The sequence below is a fragment of the Dromaius novaehollandiae genome, chromosome Z, assembly GCF_036370855.1.
Source record: "Dromaius novaehollandiae isolate bDroNov1 chromosome Z, bDroNov1.hap1, whole genome shotgun sequence".
Taxonomy (NCBI): Eukaryota; Metazoa; Chordata; class Aves; order Casuariiformes; family Dromaiidae; genus Dromaius; species Dromaius novaehollandiae.
In genome coordinates, this window is record NC_088132.1 from 1369880 (window position 1) to 1388316 (window position 18437).

General features: G+C 54.1%; 2 protein-coding genes across 4 annotated transcripts; one reads left to right on the forward strand and one right to left on the reverse strand.

Annotated features, from left to right (window-relative positions):
* Positions 1-265: 265 nt before the first annotated feature.
* Positions 266-2569, reverse strand: LOC112982759 (golgin subfamily A member 6-like protein 10). Its single transcript, XM_026099386.2, has 8 exons — positions 2396-2569; positions 2157-2285; positions 1884-1940; positions 1544-1603; positions 1375-1439; positions 1070-1139; positions 907-953; positions 266-575 (listed from the first exon to the last, which is right to left on the reverse strand). The coding sequence occupies exons 1-8, from the start codon at positions 2540-2542 to the stop codon at positions 374-376; spliced, it is 777 nt and encodes a 258-aa protein (XP_025955171.2). The 5' UTR covers positions 2543-2569; the 3' UTR covers positions 266-373.
* Positions 2570-4738: 2169 nt separating this feature from the next.
* Positions 4739-18098, forward strand: LOC135324614 (solute carrier family 49 member A3-like). Of its 3 annotated transcripts, none has more exons than XR_010385928.1 (8): positions 4739-8490; positions 8608-8745; positions 9308-9424; positions 11809-11961; positions 13843-14000; positions 15113-15225; positions 16057-16280; positions 17112-18098. XR_010385928.1 is itself a non-coding variant. In XM_064501230.1 (7 exons), the coding sequence occupies exons 1-7, from the start codon at positions 8362-8364 to the stop codon at positions 16209-16211; spliced, it is 963 nt and encodes a 320-aa protein (XP_064357300.1). In that variant the 5' UTR covers positions 4739-8361; the 3' UTR covers positions 16212-18098. The 3 variants fall into 3 exon arrangements, 1 of the variants encoding a protein (XP_064357300.1); XR_010385929.1 differs by having other exon boundaries at positions 17644-18098; XM_064501230.1 differs by having other exon boundaries at positions 16057-18098.
* The last annotated feature ends 339 nt before the right edge of the window (positions 18099-18437 follow it).

Here is an 18437-nt window from a genome sequence, read left to right on the forward strand (position 1 = left end):
GCGGTCCTCTGAGGGCTGTCTTGCTCCCTGCCCCAGCCCCACGTCCTTGCCAGCCCTCGCCTCCTTTCACGCACCCACTGCGAGGGGGCAGCTCGGCCCCCAGCACTCCAGGCCCAGCCCTGCTCACCCCCATGGGGGCAGCCCACGAGCTGGCACGCTCTTGCCCCACTTGCTCAGATGCATCTCGCCCCCACCCGGCAGGTCCCTCGCGCTCCCCCAGCGCAGGCACCCAGGCCTCAAAGGCCGTCTCTCTGGGCACACACAAAGCACGCTGGACTGCAAGGAGGGGGCATCGAGGACATCTTATTCAGCGTTCACCCTGCAGGCTCTGGGAGGCCGAGGCCGACAGAGCTGCAGGGCCGGGGAACGGCTGTCAGAAGGGCAGCAGCCCCTCACTGCGCAGGCTCAGGCTCTCTCCCAGCAAGTATGCCAGGCGGGCGTAGGTCTCCTCGGGTAGCAGCCACAGCAGCAGTCGGAAGAGGAGCTCTTGGTCGTGCCGCGAGGCATAGAGAACCACAGCGCCCAGCACCAAGCCGACGACCAGCTCCAGGCACATGAAGAGCACGCAGAGTCTCCTGAGGGACAGCGGAGGGATGGGAGATGAGGCAGGGCAGATGCATCCCAACCCTCTCCTGCCCCGCACCCACCGCTGGGCTGCAGGGGCCCCATGCGGGAGCCCCACCATCTGCCCCCCAGACACTGCTCGTTGCTCCCTCGTGCAAGGTTGCAAAAGAGCCACCACCAGCCCAGAAAGAAGAAAGCCTGGCACAAGGAATACACTCTGGGGGCGTCTTTCCCAGCTGCACAGCCCACAGCCAGTGAGCAGGACCCCCCAGCGCAGGCCAGCTCGCTGCAAAGCAGCCCAGACATGGGTGGCAGGGCACAAGGGCTTCGAGGGCAACTCACGGCAGCCACGTAGCGATGCCGCATCTCTTCGCCAGCTCCTCCCTCTCCTGCAGGTCAACACCAAGCGGGGACACCTGTGGGGCCTGCATGGGGCTGCACGGTCCCCTCTCCCCAGCAAGACCCAGCTGACCACAGCAGGCCTTGGCGCTGCCTCTCCCCTTACCAGCTGGGCTTCCAGCAGCTCCGGCAGCACAGACCCCTCCGCCTCGGGCTCCTGCTCTGTCTGCTGCTTGCTGCAGGCAACAAGGCTTGCTTGGACCAGGACTGGCCACCACGGCCACTGGGACTCCCTGTTGCAACATCCCACTGTCCCCTGGCAGGGATGGGGGTCACCTGTCCCACCACATGCTGCACATAACCCCCCCATCCCCTCCCCAGGGACGGCACTGGCGTCCGCTGCGAGTCCAGGTGTGGCACAGAGCCCCTGCATAGCCCTGTGGGCGAGAGGCATCCCTGGGCCCCACTCACTAGGCGTTTTCCAGCTCCAGCTCGTCCACTTCCTCTCGCAGCTGCCTCGTTGCAGCACGCAGCACCTGGGAGAGGGAAGGCTCACGCTTCATGCGCCTGCTGCAGCCTCCTCCAAAGCCCCTGGCCAGTGGGCACCCACCACCCTCTGCCCGCGCCCCCTCGGCACTACCTTCGCCCGCGCCTCCTGCTCACGCAGCTGCTCCTTCAGCTGGGCCGAGCGCTCTTTCTCCTGCAAAACACGGGGCACACAATGCAGGGAGCGGAGCTGGGGGCTGGGCAGCCCCCTCCCCGTCCAGCCTCAGGGCTGTGCCCTCTTGCGACTCCCCTGCTCCAGGGCACTGGCAGGGCTGGCGACGGACAAGGCCAGCCGGAGGGGAGGCACGGAGCCCGGCCCCTGGGGCGAATGCCCTACCCACACCCACCGCTGGCCGAGGCTGTGGGGTGCATGGACCCCAGTGCTGGCACCCCACCGCGCACACTGCCGCCACAGCTCTCCCTCTGCCCTGTACCTTGTCCAGCTCCTGCAGCCTCCTGCCTCTCTCCCCCTTGGCTGCCTGCAAGCGCTCCTGCGGGAGAGGAGAGGAGAGGAAGAGGAGCACTCAGCAGGGCATGCGGTCTGTCCCGTGAGAGCTCCTCCTGGCAGCAGGTCCCAGGCCCTGTGCCCTCCCGGCTGCCCTCGGCGCCCAGCTCCCACTCTGGTGCTGCCCCTCGCAGGCAGCTCCCCTCGGCTACCCAGCTCCGCAGGCACCGGGGGGCAGGCAGAGGCCCCCAGCCCAGCTCACCTCCAGCTGCGGCAGCAGCTCCTCCAGGCCCTGGAGCTCCTGGTGGCTGCTGCAGCCCCGCTGGCGGAGGGCACAGTTCTCCCTGGCCAGCTCCTGGGCAGCGTCCTGCAGCTCCTGCTTCTCCTCCTGCTGCGTGGGGAAGGCGCAGAGCAGAGCTTCAGAGCAGGGCAGAGAAGGCCCAGAGCAGGCCTTCAGCGGGGGCAGCCCCAGCCCCGAGCACCGGGGCACTCCATGCCTACCAGGCACCGCAGCAGCTCCCTGCAACAGCCCCTCTCCTGCTGGCTTTGCTCCAGCTGCTCCCGCAGCCTGCTGAGCTCGGCCAGCAGCCCTTCTGGCTCCTCGGCCATCTTCCTGCACCTCTGCAGCCTGCAGCAAAGGGGCGCCATCAGATTCGCCCTGCCACCGGCCTCCCCTTCCTCCCTCATCCTCCGCGCCCCAGCCTCCCCAGCCTCCTGCGCGCCCAGCGACATCGGGATCACCCCACCTGGCCACCTGCTCCGTCAGGCGGGCGTTCTTGCTCTGCAGCACCTCATACTCCTCCTCCAGGGTCTCCAGGTGATTCGTGAGCTCCCGCTTCTCCGCCCTCACACGCTGCAGGGCCAGCTTCAAATCGGCCACCTCCATGGCTTGGGCTGCGCGCTGGGAGCCAGCACGGTGTGAGTGGGGACAGCCCGTGTGCTCGCCCACCGCGGGACCCTCACACAGCCGCTGCCATTTCTGGCATGCACACACACACAGGCACACTCACACGCACGTGCTTGCATGTACTGGAAATGATGCCTTTGTGCATGGGGGCTATGAACAGGCTCCCTGCTCCCGCGCACTCGTGCCTCGGACGTGTGCGTGGGCACAGCTTCACCCCTTGCCCGCGGGCAGGCATGCTCCAGCTGTGGCGCTGGCAGCGCTCCGGGCCCCACCACCCTCAGCCCACGGCCCGGCCCGTGTCGGAAGTGCCCCACGCAGCTCACCTCCGCTCTGCAAGCGCACTCCGCGGGAGCCCGGCCACCTCCCCCGGGCAGAGCAAGAGGAGGCACAGGCAGCGGCGGCTCTGGCGATGGGCACCGAGAGCTGCTCCCAGCCCCAGAGCACCAGCCCAGCACCAGCCGCAGCACCTTGCTCGCTCGACGGCCCCCCCGCGCCTCGCGCACTCGCTCGGCAGGAGTCTGGGCGCAAGGCAGCTGGGCAAGACTCTGCAGCCGCCTGGGGAAAAGCAGTGGCACCGCGCGGTCACAATAGCTGGGGGCCGTCGCCAAGGGCTGTCACAAAGGGCCTGTGTGAGCGCTGGCCCGGGGCGCCCTGTGCAGGCCCCGGGCAGGCACCCGCCCCTTGTGCTCCCCCAGCCACCGCCCCAGGCAGGGAGGGCTAAAACCCAGGGCCGGAGACACGAGGAGAAAGCTCTGGGGCACTCCTTCCTCCTGCAGGCCTCTTGTGCAAGATTCAAGCTGACCTTGCCCGCAAGGGCTGCCCACTAGAGCCAGAGCACGGGGACCCTTGGGAAACAGAGGCAGACAGGCAGACGCCTTTGCCAACGCATGGCAGACTCGCTGTCTGCCATGGGGACGCACACTTGCTTGGCCCACAGCTCCCGAGCGGGCACATTTTCCAAAGCCCTGCAGTTGTGTCTGGGGGTGGCAGAGACTGGCCCTCTGCACCTGCCTGCCTCCGGGGGCAGCAGCCATTCTGGGGGGTGAGAAGGCAAGAAAAGCAGTCAGGCACGTCTGCTAGAAGTGCTATGCCTGCCCCCACCGAGGTTAGGAGCAGGCAATGGCCTGGCGGGTGCTGTCCTCCATTCGCAGGCTCAGCGCTGGCAAAGGTGGGGGGACATCCCGCTGTGGGCAGTGCGGCTGGGGGGCCGCGTGGACAGGGACAGGATATTAGTCTGTCTCCCCTCAGCTGGGGGGCACATTGCCTATGCCGCTAATTGTTTCTGCTCCTGTAAGGACATATTTCCTGCCATCAGGTGCTCACTTCGGTGAGTGAATGTAACCTGCTTGCCAAGTTTCCCCCTGTAGTTTACCACCCCTGAGATTGGCAAGCTCCTGTCCTCTTGACAGGTACTGTGCCATTGTTTGACCAAAATGGCGTGAGTCTACAGGCTGTTTTGTCAGACCTTTTGCCACAGGTCATCCTCTCCTTGCAGCCCCCAGGGCATCCTAGGCATGCACATAACCATTGAGCTAGCCATTCTGCCTCACAATTTTGTGATGCATTTGTTCTAGACAAATGATCAGCCATGTGACTCCACCTTGCCTCAGGGTTTCTTGGCTCTTGGTGGGCAGAAACATGTTCTTAGACTGAGCTATATCATAAATCTTTTCCTAGGGTGTTTTACCCCCCACACCCCTACCACTTACTTGTCAATTCTTTTCCACCCCATTCTCTAGCCACTGGGTGCCACCGGCCCGTGTAGCATATGAGTTCCAGTAGACACAAGGGGCTCCTTGCTCCAGGGCCAGTTCCATCGCTCTGAGCTCTGCCAGATGGGCCGAGATGTCCATTTCCTCTAGGAAAGCTTCTGTGGTCTCCACCTCTCCCCTCTTTCCCCAGTCGCTCGGCACTGCCTTTATGATCCCTTGAGTCCTCCCCTTACTTGTAGAGACTGACACAAAAGCAGCACAGGGCCAAGATCTTACGCCCTGGTAAGTCCCTGAGAAATTCTTCTGCACGAGGAGAGGAAACAGTTGTCGGAGTCCACTGCAGCAGCTCATGCTTTGTCTGCTGGCTTCTGGGCTTGCTGTGGTCTGTCAGCCAGCATGTCACTTTCAGCACTCTGCAGCATTTTAATGCATCAATGTCATGCATGAAACGCACAGTCCCATCACACACTGGTGCAAGCTAATCCCCCAGGACCTCTGGCCCACAGCTTACTGCTGATTAACTCCAGTGACTTCCTTTTCATTCTTTCTTAGTCGAGGCCCATGTCATTACATTTCCCAAGAACGGAATGAGGCTGAAATGCTTTAATTACTCAGATGGTCTGATTTTGTCTTTTCAAATGTAGCCCAATGCTCACACTTTTGCCATCTTCAGAAACAGCTTCTGTACACAGATACTTCATGAAAACACTTCTGACACAGAGTACTTTTCAGCCAGTACCCCAGGATGTGCTGATGCAGGTGCAAAAGCTTTAACCCATCTCTTTGGAAACTGTTGTTTAACTGTATTCTGTGTAAGATACTTTAGGAGCAGAGAGCACTTCAGTAGCATCACATTACATGACTTACTGCTTTCCCAAATACAGATCAGAAATGCTGTGATTGCAGCTGAGTTGGCTACAGCACTGTTAGTGATGCCCCCAGTAATGGCCCAGTGCTGATGCCAGGATTTGTCCCCTCATGTGTGCCTCAGCCCTGTATTTTTCTGATGGCTTGCCTTTGTTGCATCGTTTTCCCCATCCATCCTAACTTCCAACACACATTTGCTATGGGTTTCTTGTTTGTTACATATTACAGCTGCATTCACTTTCTGCTAGAGCCAGGTAATTGCCAGCCCAGCTAGCCCTCTTGCTCAGCTGGGGAATGGTAGCTTTCAGCAATTTATATTCTCTGCCTTGGCTAGAATTGTCCCCTTTTGGCTTGGAGTTGGTTCTGACTTAGCAGAGGTCTTCTTCTGCAAGCTGGCAATATATGCCGCTGCTGGTTTCCAGCCAGTGACCCACTCTGTCCAGAGGAGCTCTAGCCCATTTTCCATGAAAGATGCAACGCCTTTTACCCTCAGGGAAAGCAGGGCACCTGCAGCTATGCTGCCCCTCCATCTTCACTCCCAAGGAACTCTTGACTGGAATGGCCTCTAGGCTCAGGGTTGCCCAAGAACTCCAAGTGTCAGAAGTTTGTGTGTGTACAGAGTGGGACAGTCTGATCTGATTCAGGTCCTGTGAAAACAGGATGTCAAGAGCTCTCCGGCACTTTCTGTAAATTAGCAGCCTGCTACTGAAGCCAGACCCACATGAGAAGCCATAATGGTTCAGCAGGCTTGCAGTGTGCCCCCAGTACCTGCTGTCTCTGCCTGGCCCGCTGCTGAGCAGTTAGCAGTCTGCGCCAAGCGAGGTGCAGCACACAGTGCTTCGTAGCCAGCTGGTTACTGGAGGATGCAAAGGGAGCTGGCAGTAGGGGAGTAGTTTGGGAAATATGGGGAAGAGCAGGGAGACCTGGGGTTTTGTAGTGGAAAAGAAAGAAGGGGAGGGACAGAACATATGTATTAGTAGAAAATCAGCTTTGCTCCTTTGCCTGTTTGTGCAACATCTCATTAAAATTAGAAGATTATCCACTACAATTTTGGACGTTCCCAAGCAGAGTCAGAGAGCGGTGCTCCACACAGTACCCGGCTCCAGCCCCACAGGTCAGGCTCTACTGAGCAAATGTTTTGGCTTGCAAGCTGTCGGGAATGACCTAGTGTGAGTTCAGAGAGGTGTCATAGGGCTTTCCTACTTTTCATGCCCATGTGGCATAAGAGGCCAATAGCATCATGGGCAGCATTAGGAAGAGCGTTGGCGCAGACACATCTGGAGCACTGTTTTCAGTTCTGGGCTCTCCAGTGAAGAAGTACACAGACATACTGCAGCAATTCCAGTGAAGAGCCGCTAAGGTGATGGAGGGTTTGCAACATCCAACATATGAGGAGAGGCTAGCAGAGCTGTAAGGAAACTGGAGAAGGCTCAGGGGGGATCTTATTGATGCATATAAATATCTGATGGGAAGGTGTAGAGAAGTTGGAGCCAGACACGTCTCAGCAGGACAAGAGGCGATGGGCACATACTGGAATACAGGAAATTCTGTTTAGACATAAGAAAAAGCTTTTTAACTGAGAGAGTAGCTGAAGGCTGGAACAGATTGCCCAGAGAGGTTGTGGAGCCTCCATCCTTGGAGTTATTCAAAACCCAACTGGACACAACCCTGAGCAACCTGTTCTAACAGACTCTTCTTTGAGCAGGGAGGTTGGACTAGATCATCTCCAGAAGTGCCTGCCAGCCTCAGCGAGTCTATGATTTCACCAAGTCTCTGTGCACTTTTGCCTTTGGCAGAACTGCCTGTGCTCCACAGAAGACATTTCTGTAGTTCAACATGGTGTCTCAGTTACAGGGGCTGAGCTCTGTCATGTCTTGCACTCCATTAGTATCCTCCTGTTAAGCACAAATGGGAAGGTGCTCATGCAGACATGCTGCAGCTGGCATTTGCAAGCACTGCCCTGGATGGTTGGTCTTCTGAAAATGTGAAACACAGCTGTGGTACATGGATTCTCAGCCCATGTACCAGCAGCCCATGTACCATGTCGCAGCAGTAACCTGGGTTCCCATTATTTTGAAAGGGATGTTTTGCTGTATTTTTTGTTCTAGAATAAATATAAGTTCACAGAGCCACCAAACGGTGGGATGTTTGTTACTCATGAGAATGAAATTGCTAAACGTAACATATGGATATGGCAGAAGGTGACCAGGCATTTCTCCTTGACGCCTATCACTTTGTTTCCCACCAGTCCTGGTCAGAGACTCAACAACACACTATTTGTGGGGGAAGGTTAGGAAGGACCAGCCGTGGTTTGGTTCTTTCTCTTGAACTGCAAGTTGCTTACAGGATGCTGCTTTTCTGCTTACTGTGAATGACTCTGTGACCTGCTTTTTGTTTTAATGCTGTCTGGCTGTGACTCTGGAGAACCACATTGCAGGAACGGGTAAAATGAATGAGGAAACTGCCGTGCCAGGGAAGCAGGCAGGGGACGTTAGACTGAGAGGAAGGCGGAGGACGTGACACGTGAGGGCATCCCAGTGTGTTCTGAGGCATCCCAGCTAATGCTGGGGTACCTGCTTTTCTAGTTCCAGGTTCAAGTGGGAATCTGAAGTTGCCTAGGGAAAGTGCCTCTGTTTGTAACTGCAGTATGACATCAGGACAGATGGCTTGGATAGGTCCATCTTCATTTTGTCCCTTCAGCTTGGTGTTTAAGGGGGCAGCCTTGTGAAAATGGGGACGGCATAAACCATAGATGAAAACCAGCTTCCTGTTACAGGAGTTAGGGCCCATAGGAAAAAGGATTTCTGAGATGGACATCCTGGGAGCAGGGAAGCATACGTGGCAGCAGCGAGACCTCATAGTTGAATTTGGCAAGTGTTCCCCTCCTGGTTTCTCCACGCATATGCCTTGCTCTGTCCTTACTTATTGCTGCTGTGCTGCACCCTACAACACTGGTGCTGACTGGTAGAAGGAGTGGACACATGATTCTGACTGCTCGCATGAAAACAAGTGTCTTTTTTTTTTCTTTTCCAGCCAATCCCTTGGGTATTCTCATAGCAAACGTGCTGTCACCTGCACTAGTTCCAGAAGGAAAGCACATTCCACTGATGGTAAATGAAAACTGGTTTAATCAGGCAGCTGGGCTGTTTGGGGTCCAGCTGCTTTATATATTTGCAGACAGTGGAGTTGGAAAGACTGGTAACATGTCTCTGCATTGTGTTGTACAGCTGGGTGTTTATGCCATCCCAGCAGTAACAGCCTGTGCTCTAGCAACCACTGGGATTCACGAGAAGGTTCCTCCAACACCTCCTTCTGCCAGTGCCACTAACTCCACCTCCCAGCCATTCCTCACAGGGCTTAAAATGGTAAGTGCCATAGCACAGATAGAAACCATCGCTGCAGTGAAGGTTGTGCTAGGGAATCTGCCAACAAAGCATACTCTGAATCCTGCCCCACCAAACCTGCCATGGAAAGCCCCTGAAGGAGATCGAGGTCTCTTCCTTCCTCAGGGAGTTGGCATCTGCTCACAGCAGAGGTGGGGCAGATGCTGTCTGGCTCTTCAGCCATGGACTGGCTACTGTTCAGCTGCTGTTCAGATAAACCTGGGCTGCTCCGAGAGGATCTCAGTCCCGAGCCATCTGAGCGGACCATATACAGGTAGCAAGGCACATGGCAAAGTGAAGAGTAGAATTTAAGGGTACTGTGGAGTCCCCTCTGCCGTACACAGTACCTATTTTTGCTTGCCCTCTGGCTGGTCTTAAAATCCCCCTTGACAGCAGAAAGCCAAATTCCCCTAACGCTCATGGGATGCCCTCTTCACCTTTCTAACTGAGGAGTCGGAGACACTGACCTTCAAGACCACTGTCTCAGCCGGGCCTTTCTTTCCCCTCCACTTGTTTTAAATGATGTGGTAACTTCTTTTTCTAGCTCCTGAGAAACAAGTCATACATCATCCTGGCTGTGTGCTTTGGAGGAGGAATTGGGATGTTCACCTGCTTTTCATCTCTGCTGGAACAGATCCTCTGCGAAAAAGGATATTCAAATGTGAGTCTGTGTCTCCCTCCTTCCCCACTTCCCATGTGATACAGTCAAAACGTTTTTCACTGATTAGGGACTCAGAGCAAAATGAAGACAGGTGAATACGCTGCACTGTCTATCCCTCATTTCCTGCTAATGTCTACAATATGTTAAGCAGCACTTTAATCCAGAGCACAGTCCGGTTTTTAGTATAACAGATGAGCAGCATTTTCATTACTGCCCTTGGCCAGGCCCCCATTTGCAAATGAAATGCCTTCTCTCCCTAGACACTATTGAGGAAAGGAGAATGTTGGGGTTCCTCCTAAGCCACTGCAGAGCACTGCTGCCCAAGCAGCCCTCTGATCCCTTCCTCAGAGGGGAAGAATCCCAGACAGGCCCTGGAGTGATCAGGCAGGTGGAGGCAGGCTGATGCAATCACCATTCTTCTCTGCATAGTCTGAAAGCATGGCATGATAGCAGAGGAGATCGCAGGTGCTGTGGCAGATCTGTTTCCCCAAGCACCCCTCCCTCCCATGGCATTGGCTAGGTGCTGCATTCGGGGTTGAGCACGGGGTGTTCACAGCTGGTTCCACCTGCTCTCTCCCTGCCTTAGCAGGGGCTGCTCCAGTTCCTACGCTTCTCCTCCAATAGTGTTATGGAAGGTCAGGCGCGCTGGCCGTCGTAACAGGGTGCAAGCCTAGGTTCCCGCTGAGAAGTTTGGAGCCATATCAAAGCAAATTAAATAAATAAATTTTAATGACATGCGTGCAGTAATTACAGCTCGACCTGGGTGCCTCCAAAGAAGGACCCCGAACAAAGAAATCCCTGGGCAACTATAACTTTTCAATCTAAGTTCTCCACCCCTCATGCGGTAGTTCGGACCAATAGTAATATTCAGGTCTGGGGTCTTCCCGTTCCTTATTGGGTCCCATCACTGTCCCTAGGCAGGCTGTTTCTTTCCTTATTTTACTGTTGCGGTTTCTGCTGACAGATGTGCCTTTGTTCCTTGTTGGGTCCCGTCACTGTCTCTCAAGGTCCTGACAAGGAGGTGGTAATTCCAGACCTCAACAATTAACACTGCCCCAGCAATGAGAGGAGGCTTTGTTCCTCAAGGTCCTGATGGCCTGCACAGACCTTATTTCAAAGTTTTGACATCCTCCCTTTCGGAGTGAGACACAGGAACACAGACTGCTTCTAACTCCCTTACCTTTCCAGCCTGAACCAGCTCTGGGGCCCTTTCTTACTGACCTAGGTGAAAGTTCCTGATGTTATCTGAGTGCGGCCTAAGGCTTCAGCAAATTTAGCTGCTCATGCTAAGCAAGTTTTATATACGTTTTGCTAAGCAGCTACCTCTAGACAGTTTCAGTACAATAACTTCCTTAACAAATAGACAGAGCTCCTCTCCTATTGCTTGTATCCCCACGGAGGGCCTCTTAAGACACCTCTCCAGCTGTTGTACCTGCACATCTACCTACCTGCTCTCTGTTCCTCTCCCTCTCAGTTTCCTACTATGTGATAGCCAGCTCGATGCTGTAAACGCTGGCCATGCAGCCTGGTGACATTGTCTCAGTCTGCTGGCTTTTCACCAGAAACCTTCCAAGCTTCCCAGCCTTGCTTCTGGTGCACTGCAGTGCTTTTGTCTGTGTGTGATTGGCCGGCTCCAGCCCTGCAGCAGTGCCCACAGGGGTTACTCCAGACAGCCTCTCCATCTCTTCTGCCCCCGAGGCTCCCAAAAATGTTCACCCACATTTGTTAAAGCCCTCCTGCTTTCAGGCTTGGTGTCTGCCTTTGACTGCTTCTCAAGGAGCTGAAGGGGAAGAACGAGCAAAGATAGACAGTCATGGCAGGCAGTAGAGCACAGGTCCTATCCTCGCTACCACCCGTTGCCTCTCTCCCAGACCTCCCTGCCCCAGCCTGGCTGTGCAGCTTCTGGTATAACAGTCTTTGGGGCAACCAGCCTCGTGGTGGGCAGTCAGCCAGTATAGGTTCCTGGTAAGATAAGGGCACAGAGCATGGTTATAAACAGAAGATTCCAAAGGAGTTACATCTGTTACCACAGCAAGTGTGGACCAGGTACCTGGTCCTGCTGGAGGAACCAAGAGCCCCCTCGTGTGTGGGATGAAGTGTTCAATGCCAGGGAACTGCTGCTGCCCCACACCCAGCCTTCCTGTCCAGATGTGCAGAAACTCATCATCCACTGAGACCTTGGGATTGCTGTGACCCTGAAGCAGCAGTCATCCCAGGGCAAGTTATCTGCCACTCTGAGTGGAGGTGTTGGCTATTGCAAAGGGCAGGGGAATCTGTCTTGCCTCATTAAATGACCTACTAGAAGCAGGCAGATGGGTCAGTGACATTAAAACCTCTTGCCTTCCAGCTTTAGCTGCTCAGTCACTTGTTCTTCTGCCCTACAGGTATTTGCTGGCCTGAATGGTGCACTGTTCACCATGTGCGGTTTGCTGGGTGCCTTCCTACTAGGACTGTATGTTGACCGAACAAGGAGGTTTATAGAGTCCACCAAGATCTGTTTCTGTCTGAGTGCACTTGCTAGCATCGTGTTTGCAGTGGTGAGTTCTCCCTTGCATTGGACCATATCTGTGGGCCTACTTCCACTGCCATCTGATAAATCATCAACTTGAAACAAGATCAATTGATGTCATGGTATTTATTAAGCCACCTGTTCCGCTTTGGGACTATCTCCATGGGGCAGGAATGTTTTAAAGAAAACCCCCTTCCTGCGTGTTTCACAGAGTCACCATGGAGACTCAGACAAATTGTGTCAGGTTAGGAATAAATGGGCTTAGTTTACTTTCTTCCATTGGATTGCCATGTTTGCTTACTGTCCCCAGGGTCATTCTTATCAAAAAGACAATGAAATTGCTCAGCATCAGTCTTACAAAAAAACCCAAGATCGCCAGAGTTTTCCCAGCGCCTGCCTTTAACAGTGACGGCTGCTAGGAGTCTAAGGCCAGCAGAAAGGACCTGGTCAAAACAGGGATGCAGAGCAAGAAAAGGGGGGCTGCATGAATCCGGCTAGGAGAGGAATCCAGAGCCTGGAGGTTTTATACCCATGTGGCTAGAGTGCAGGTACTGCAGACAAACCCAGTCACTGCCAACGGGAGCCATGACCCAGCAGGAAACTGAGCATGAGGCATGGGGCTCCTGGACCTGCAGAGGGCCCAGGCTGGTGCAGGCCTCTGTTTCCCCGACAGACTTGTGCTATGTATTTCTCCTGCTTGTTGAAAGACCAAGACTACCTTATAACACAGGTGTGACTACTCTTCCTACTAGGTGAAGATCCCAGTGATGTTAGCTTCACTTTGGAGAGAGAGATGAATGTTATGCCTTGCTCAGTGTGGGAGGGGGTGCCTGATGCAGACCTCATATTCCCCTCATCAGTGCTCTGGCATTTTGGATGCTTTGAATACAGGTCAGCATGCCTGGACTCAAGTACAGCACAGAGTAGACATGAGGCAGACTCAGGAGTAATAAGCAAAGCATTCCCCTTTACCTTCCCTGCCCTTCCCCTGCTCTCTTCTACCCTTCCTTCTCCTCCTGCCCCTTCCACCAAAAATGTTAAAAGTAGAAATCCAAAAACAACAAATCCAAATCAGTTTGATTGATGCTTTGACCTTGCATTCCAGACACATAAAGTTTTCCATGTGTTTGGCTGCTTCTTTGCCGTTAAGCAGGGTAGCTGTGACAGGCCTGCTGCAGCTGTGTCAGGAGGGACTCCTAGCGTTCCTCGGTGGGAATGTAGTACAGAGGGTAATGAAAGAGACACCAACCCTGTGGCAGCAGGAATTACCCCCTTGGCTTTACTAGCATTGGCTGGACAAGGCCATGCTCCTCCCTGCAGAGCTGAGGATGAGGCTGTTTTTGGAACTGAGCTGCTCACCAGGGTTTGTGGATGATTGTGGTGGTTTTTTGGTTTTGTTTTTGTTTTTAATAATACCCTGCTGCTACAAAAGTGAGTCTGGCAGTGTTGATACACGATAAAGACTAGTTTTCAGCCTAGACTGAGCTGCAGCAACCTGATGAGTGCTCATATGTAACCTATTCCGGATGCCACTTTAGACACATTAGCTTGTATCAGGAGGAACGTGTGTGTTTCACTTCATACTGAGGGATCAGCTGAGTGCATTTCTGGTAAGCTGCTGACCAGGGAATCAAGTCGCAGTAGCAGGACCACATCCCTGCTTCTCAGACAGTTCTGCTGATCTCTCTCCCCTTGCTTAAACTCAACAGATAAATCTCCTGTAGCCATTTGTTGACTCTAGAGGGCTGCAGGCAGAAGAGATCTTTCAATAGAAGGATGAGGAAGGTACTGGTGAGAACAGGGAACCTTTGGGACTTCCCTCAGGTGATGGTGAAGTACAGGTTCAAACAGAGACTGTCTGTGCAGCGGTGCTGACACTGAGGCTTTGGCACTGTTTCTCTGCCTGCAGGCGTCTCGGTTCAGACACCAGGCCATAACGCTGGCCATAGCCAGCTCGCTGTTTGGGTTCTTCGGTTTTGCCATCTACCCCGTTGCCATGGAGCTGGCTGTGGAGTGCTCCTACCCTGTGGGAGAGGGCACATCTACAGGCCTGATTTTTGTTGCAAGGTAAGCAGGCAAGCTAAACCTATCTGACAGTTGAGCTTGGGTGGTGACAGTGGTGTGGGTGCAAACAAGGCAGAGCATGGCTGTTGATGCCAGTCATGCTGCTGAGTTTCTTCTGTCTGGTACGCATGGACATGAGCAAGGCAAGGGGGGAGCTGTCCGTCCATAGGCTTTGTCTTAAACAAAAGGAAGACAGCTGATGGCCGTCCATCCTGATCTGAGTCGTAGGGCCGACTAAAGAGTTTAAAGCAAGGAGGAGTATGTGGGTCTTGTGCAAGAAGGGCAGGAAGACAGCTGAAGGTCTCCCTTCCTTGGCACAAAGCAGGGAGATAAACCTGCTCAGCGTCACCTATGTCCGAAGCAAGCATGAGCGGTGCGCCCGAGAGTGGTGCCCATTTCCATGGCAGCACAGAGACCTGTCAGGCCTCAGCGCTCTCATGGGCAAGATGGGGCTCATCACTCCCAGGGCAGCTGGTCCACACCAGACAGGGCAGTGACAGTCCTTCCCATGCTCAGCTTACGTGCCTTGGGCGGGCACTGAGCTGCAGCAGGAACAACGCCCTGGAGGCCTAAGCAATGACGCGCATGGCCCAGCACCACATGCGCGCGTCTGGGGGCTCAGCGGCAGCAAGGAACGGCTGTCAAAGAGGGGCACTGGACACCTCCCCTTGAAGGCTGTAGTCTCCCACTGGTTGTCGAGTTTATTGTTGCCTGGCAGCCAGCTGTGAAAGAGGAGGAGGCTGAAGTCATTGCCTGGCTTTTCCCATCCTCCGCCCCACAGTGAGAGGTATTTCCAGTCTTTGCCCAGTGACTAAGCCTCAGCTCACTGACAGCTGTGGTTCAATGCCTGCCCACCGCCGGTGGAAGTACACAGTGGCCATGCCACGCTGGCCATGTGTCTGAGGGCATGCCGACAGGCGAGCCTGCCCACCCTGTGAGCCAGGGCTGGTTACTGAGGGCCTGGGTCAGAGGCAGCTGGCAGTAGTTTGCTCCACTAGAAGGACCCTGCTCCAGACAGGGGCTTCACTTCCTCCCGCCCTGGGGCAGCCTGGCTGCCCTGGCAGGACTGGCGAAGCAGGCAGGAGCAGTAACTGCATGACGGCTTCTCCCCACAGCCAGGTCCAAGGTGTGATTTTAATGATTCTGCTGCAAGCCCTCACCGTGCGGGTTTCTGAGGACCCATCCTCCGCCTGTGCCCTCAACCAAGACGGAGCCCTGGACTGGACCAGTAAGTACCTCCCTGGGAAACCACACCAGACACTCAGTTGCAGCTCATGTGCCCCCCCAAGCCCTCCCACGTCTCACTGTCAGGGAGCCCGCGGGACTGATTCCTGCTGTAGCCTATCTTTTAGCCACCTTTCCCAACCTGATGGTGCACCCTCTGCTGCCGCAGCTCAAACAGGGCTGCAAGGCTGAAACGGAAGACACCTAAGGTGCCATGAATGCTGTCCCTGGTTAAAATTCCTCTTCTGGCCATGCTCCAGAGACCTGAGCTTCAACAAGATAGTGAGAAGCTGTTCTGGGGGAAGGCGCTACACACACAGCCCAGCTTGCGCTCCTTTGCAGGGTGGCAGGCCCAAGACCACCAATGCACCACCTGGAAGCAAATTCCCTTGCTTCTGCAGACACATGCAGAAGCACATACACATTTGTGTACAGTTTTGCTGACTTATTCCAGGCTGCCCTTCCTTTCCCAGCCACTCAGGAGAAGAGACAGCAACTGAGATGAACTAGGGCACAAAAGTGTATTTGCACTGTAGGTTGAACCCTGGCCTTGATCTCTCAGCTGGTTCATACTCATGTAATACTGACACCAAGCCCTGTGGACACACTATGATGCAGACGCTGGCAAACATCTTTTCTAAAAATCCTCTTCAGCTGAGCAGAAGATCTCAAGAGCCAGCTCCAAAAACCGGCAGGGAACAAGATTGCCAATATCGCCACAATAACTGCCCCCCTCCTCCCCCCAAAATTCAGCTGCTTCGTGTTTGAAAGTCTGCAGCTGCCCATCCCGTCAGATTAGAGCCGGATCTCATCATTGGGTTTATCTTTCTTGCAGTCCCAACACTGCTGCTGGCTGGGCTCTGCAGTGCCATGGCTTGCTTCTACGTCATCTTCTTCAACACTGACTACAAGCGGCTCCATGCTGAGGCAAACAGTGGCACTTTGGTCAGTGCAGAAGATACGGCGGCAGCAGCTGCTCCTGAAGCCTAACCAGGCTGAAAAGGGCACACCAACGGCCGGTTAAGGAAGGAGTCAGGTCTGCGGGCAGGGGCTGTGACTGTGAGTGCTCACCTGAAATGCTGGGATGTCTGGGTCCTGTTATACAACAGGCAGCCTGGATTTCACAAGAAAAGGGCCAGAGCAGAGCTACTGGGGTGCCCTTCCTGAGCTTCCCCAACTCTTGTATTTATTTCTCAGGCTGGGGTGTAGGGTACAGGGTGGTTGTGCTGCCAGAAAGGTCAGAGGGGGTTGGACAACTGCAGAGGTACAACAGGTATTTTCAGCTGTCTTGATTCAAGCTAAAGGAATGTTGCAGAGAAGAGGAGCATCACATATTTCAGCCATTTTTTTGTTTTCATGTGCTTGGACCTGGGGTGAAGCTCTCAGAGGGGTGGAAGCCATGCCTATCACAAAGCTGTCAGAAAATTAGCTTGCAAGTACTGTGGTTCTTGTATAGCTTGACACTCTCCCCCCCCCCTCTAACCTGGAGCTAGTTGTGCCTCTTGCTTGGCTAAAGGGTGGTAGGAGCTAGAGCATCTTTCTGTTGCAGGACGGAGGGCACAGGCATGTCATCTGTAGTATGAGTCTGTTCCGATGAGCCACATTGCGCTCTCCTACAGATGGCAAAAGGAAAGCTCTGCCTGCAGGGCCGACCATGAAAGAGGAAATCAGTAAGCAGCGGATGCTAAATGTGGCAGCCTTGCTTGCCGTTTCTAGTCCCTTGCCAAATGTCAAGACATCCAGGATCAGTTTGTTTTGCCTTGTGCTCCTGTTGTCTCACCATCTCTCCTGCTGTTCCAATGGTTCAGATTTTCCACGGGAGGATGAACCTGCCACTGTAAGATCAAAGCTGTGTACCCTCCCCAGACCAAGATTTGTGCTCTTCTACAGGGGAACACTGAGAGGGCAGCTTACTTTCTGGAAAATGACACAGCAGTGCCTTGGGGGGAAGGTGGCAAGAAAACAGGCAAAGGTGACCACATAACGAGTGCAGGGAGTCTTCACAAGTTTCTGCGAATGATACGAGTGGTTTTGAGGAAGGCCAAGTAAGGAGCACAGGCATCTTCCAGATCCCGCTGCAATTGACAGCTGTCCTTCAGTGTTTGAAGAGATGGGCAGATGCACAAAAGGTCCCCTTTGGAGTTCAGTTACCACAATTGCAAGGGGTACAAGTGAGCTTTTCTGCCTTCTACAAACAGCTATACTTGCACTGCAATCCACTGTCCTGCTTCGTTATTCACGTCTAGGTATACAGCCTGAGCACTTGTACTCCTATGGCATTTCTGTGCTAGAAGAAATAAGGCAGGTTGGGCTGGGTGAGGCTTTGTATCATGAGTTTGCAAGGAGGTCTCAGCACTTTTGTTAATCAAGGGAAATTGTTGCAAATTTGAGCTCTGAAGATGAAGTGACTACCTTTCTCCAGTCTAGCTAGAGCACTACGCAAAGCAAAGGATGCACTTCTCCTGGGGAACACCGTGCAGGGGAGCTCTCTCACCACCTGGAGTCTCCTTTCCATCTGCAACTAGAAAGCTCTCGCTCTGGAAGACACCGAGCTGCATCCAGAAAGAGCTTGCTAGTTCCTACAGCTGCAGCCCTGCTGTCACCAGTAATCACTAACTTCTATCAAAAGGAGCAGGAAGGAAGATGAGTTCAAACCAAATGAACGTGGACATGTCAGAGGAGTTGGATTCGCTGACTTTTTCAAAACTAACTTGTCAGTTCTGCAACCCTGGACCTCATATACTGAACAGATTAACACCAACTTTACCTGTCACTCCTGAGTCCCGCTGTACTGGGAAGCAAGAAGCACTTGGTGCTTGATGATTTTATGTCTTTACAGACACTCCTGTCTTTTGAATAAAGGGCAGTTTAAGGAAAGACTCAGCTCTTCTCACTGTGTCAATCCTAAAAGAGTATTTTAGAGATGCAAGCGTGCATCAGGTCAGCTATGCAGCACAAGCCAAAGCTCACAGTGTTCTCCCTGTGTTAAGTGGTACCCAAAATAATGAGGGTGAGTGGTATTTCAGATAGCTCAAAAGGTTTCACCAGCACTAGTTCTCTTTTGAAGGGCACATTTCTAGGCTCAGGGAGTGAGGGAGTACAGTGCTAGCAAGTGCTTCCAAAATCTACTAATTTCCTGATTAGAAAGTCTGCCTTGCGGCAGTGCTGAGGCACTCTCATCTTTATCTAAGCATTTAGAAGAAGAGATGTAAAAGG

Excerpts from the sequence above, each read along its gene's own strand:
- LOC112982759 (XM_026099386.2), bottom strand. The coding sequence starts at position 2,542 with ATGGCGCCCCTTTGCTGCAGGCTGCAGAGGTGCAGGAAGATGGCCGAG. Across the intron at positions 1,440-1,543 it reads AGCAGGAGGCGCGGGCGAAG|GTGCTGCGTGCTGCAACGAG; the intron begins GTAGTGCCGAGG and ends TCCCTCTCCCAG. Across the intron at positions 1,140-1,374 it reads CTGGAGCTGGAAAACGCCTA|CAAGCAGCAGACAGAGCAGG; the intron begins GTGAGTGGGGCC and ends TGTTGCCTGCAG.
- LOC135324614 (XM_064501230.1), top strand. The coding sequence starts at position 8,362 with ATGATTCTGACTGCTCGCATGAAAACAAGTGTCTTTTTTTTTTCTTTT. Across the intron at positions 9,425-11,808 it reads GCGAAAAAGGATATTCAAAT|GTATTTGCTGGCCTGAATGG; the intron begins GTGAGTCTGTGT and ends TCTGCCCTACAG. Across the intron at positions 14,001-15,112 it reads GGCCTGATTTTTGTTGCAAG|CCAGGTCCAAGGTGTGATTT; the intron begins GTAAGCAGGCAA and ends TTCTCCCCACAG.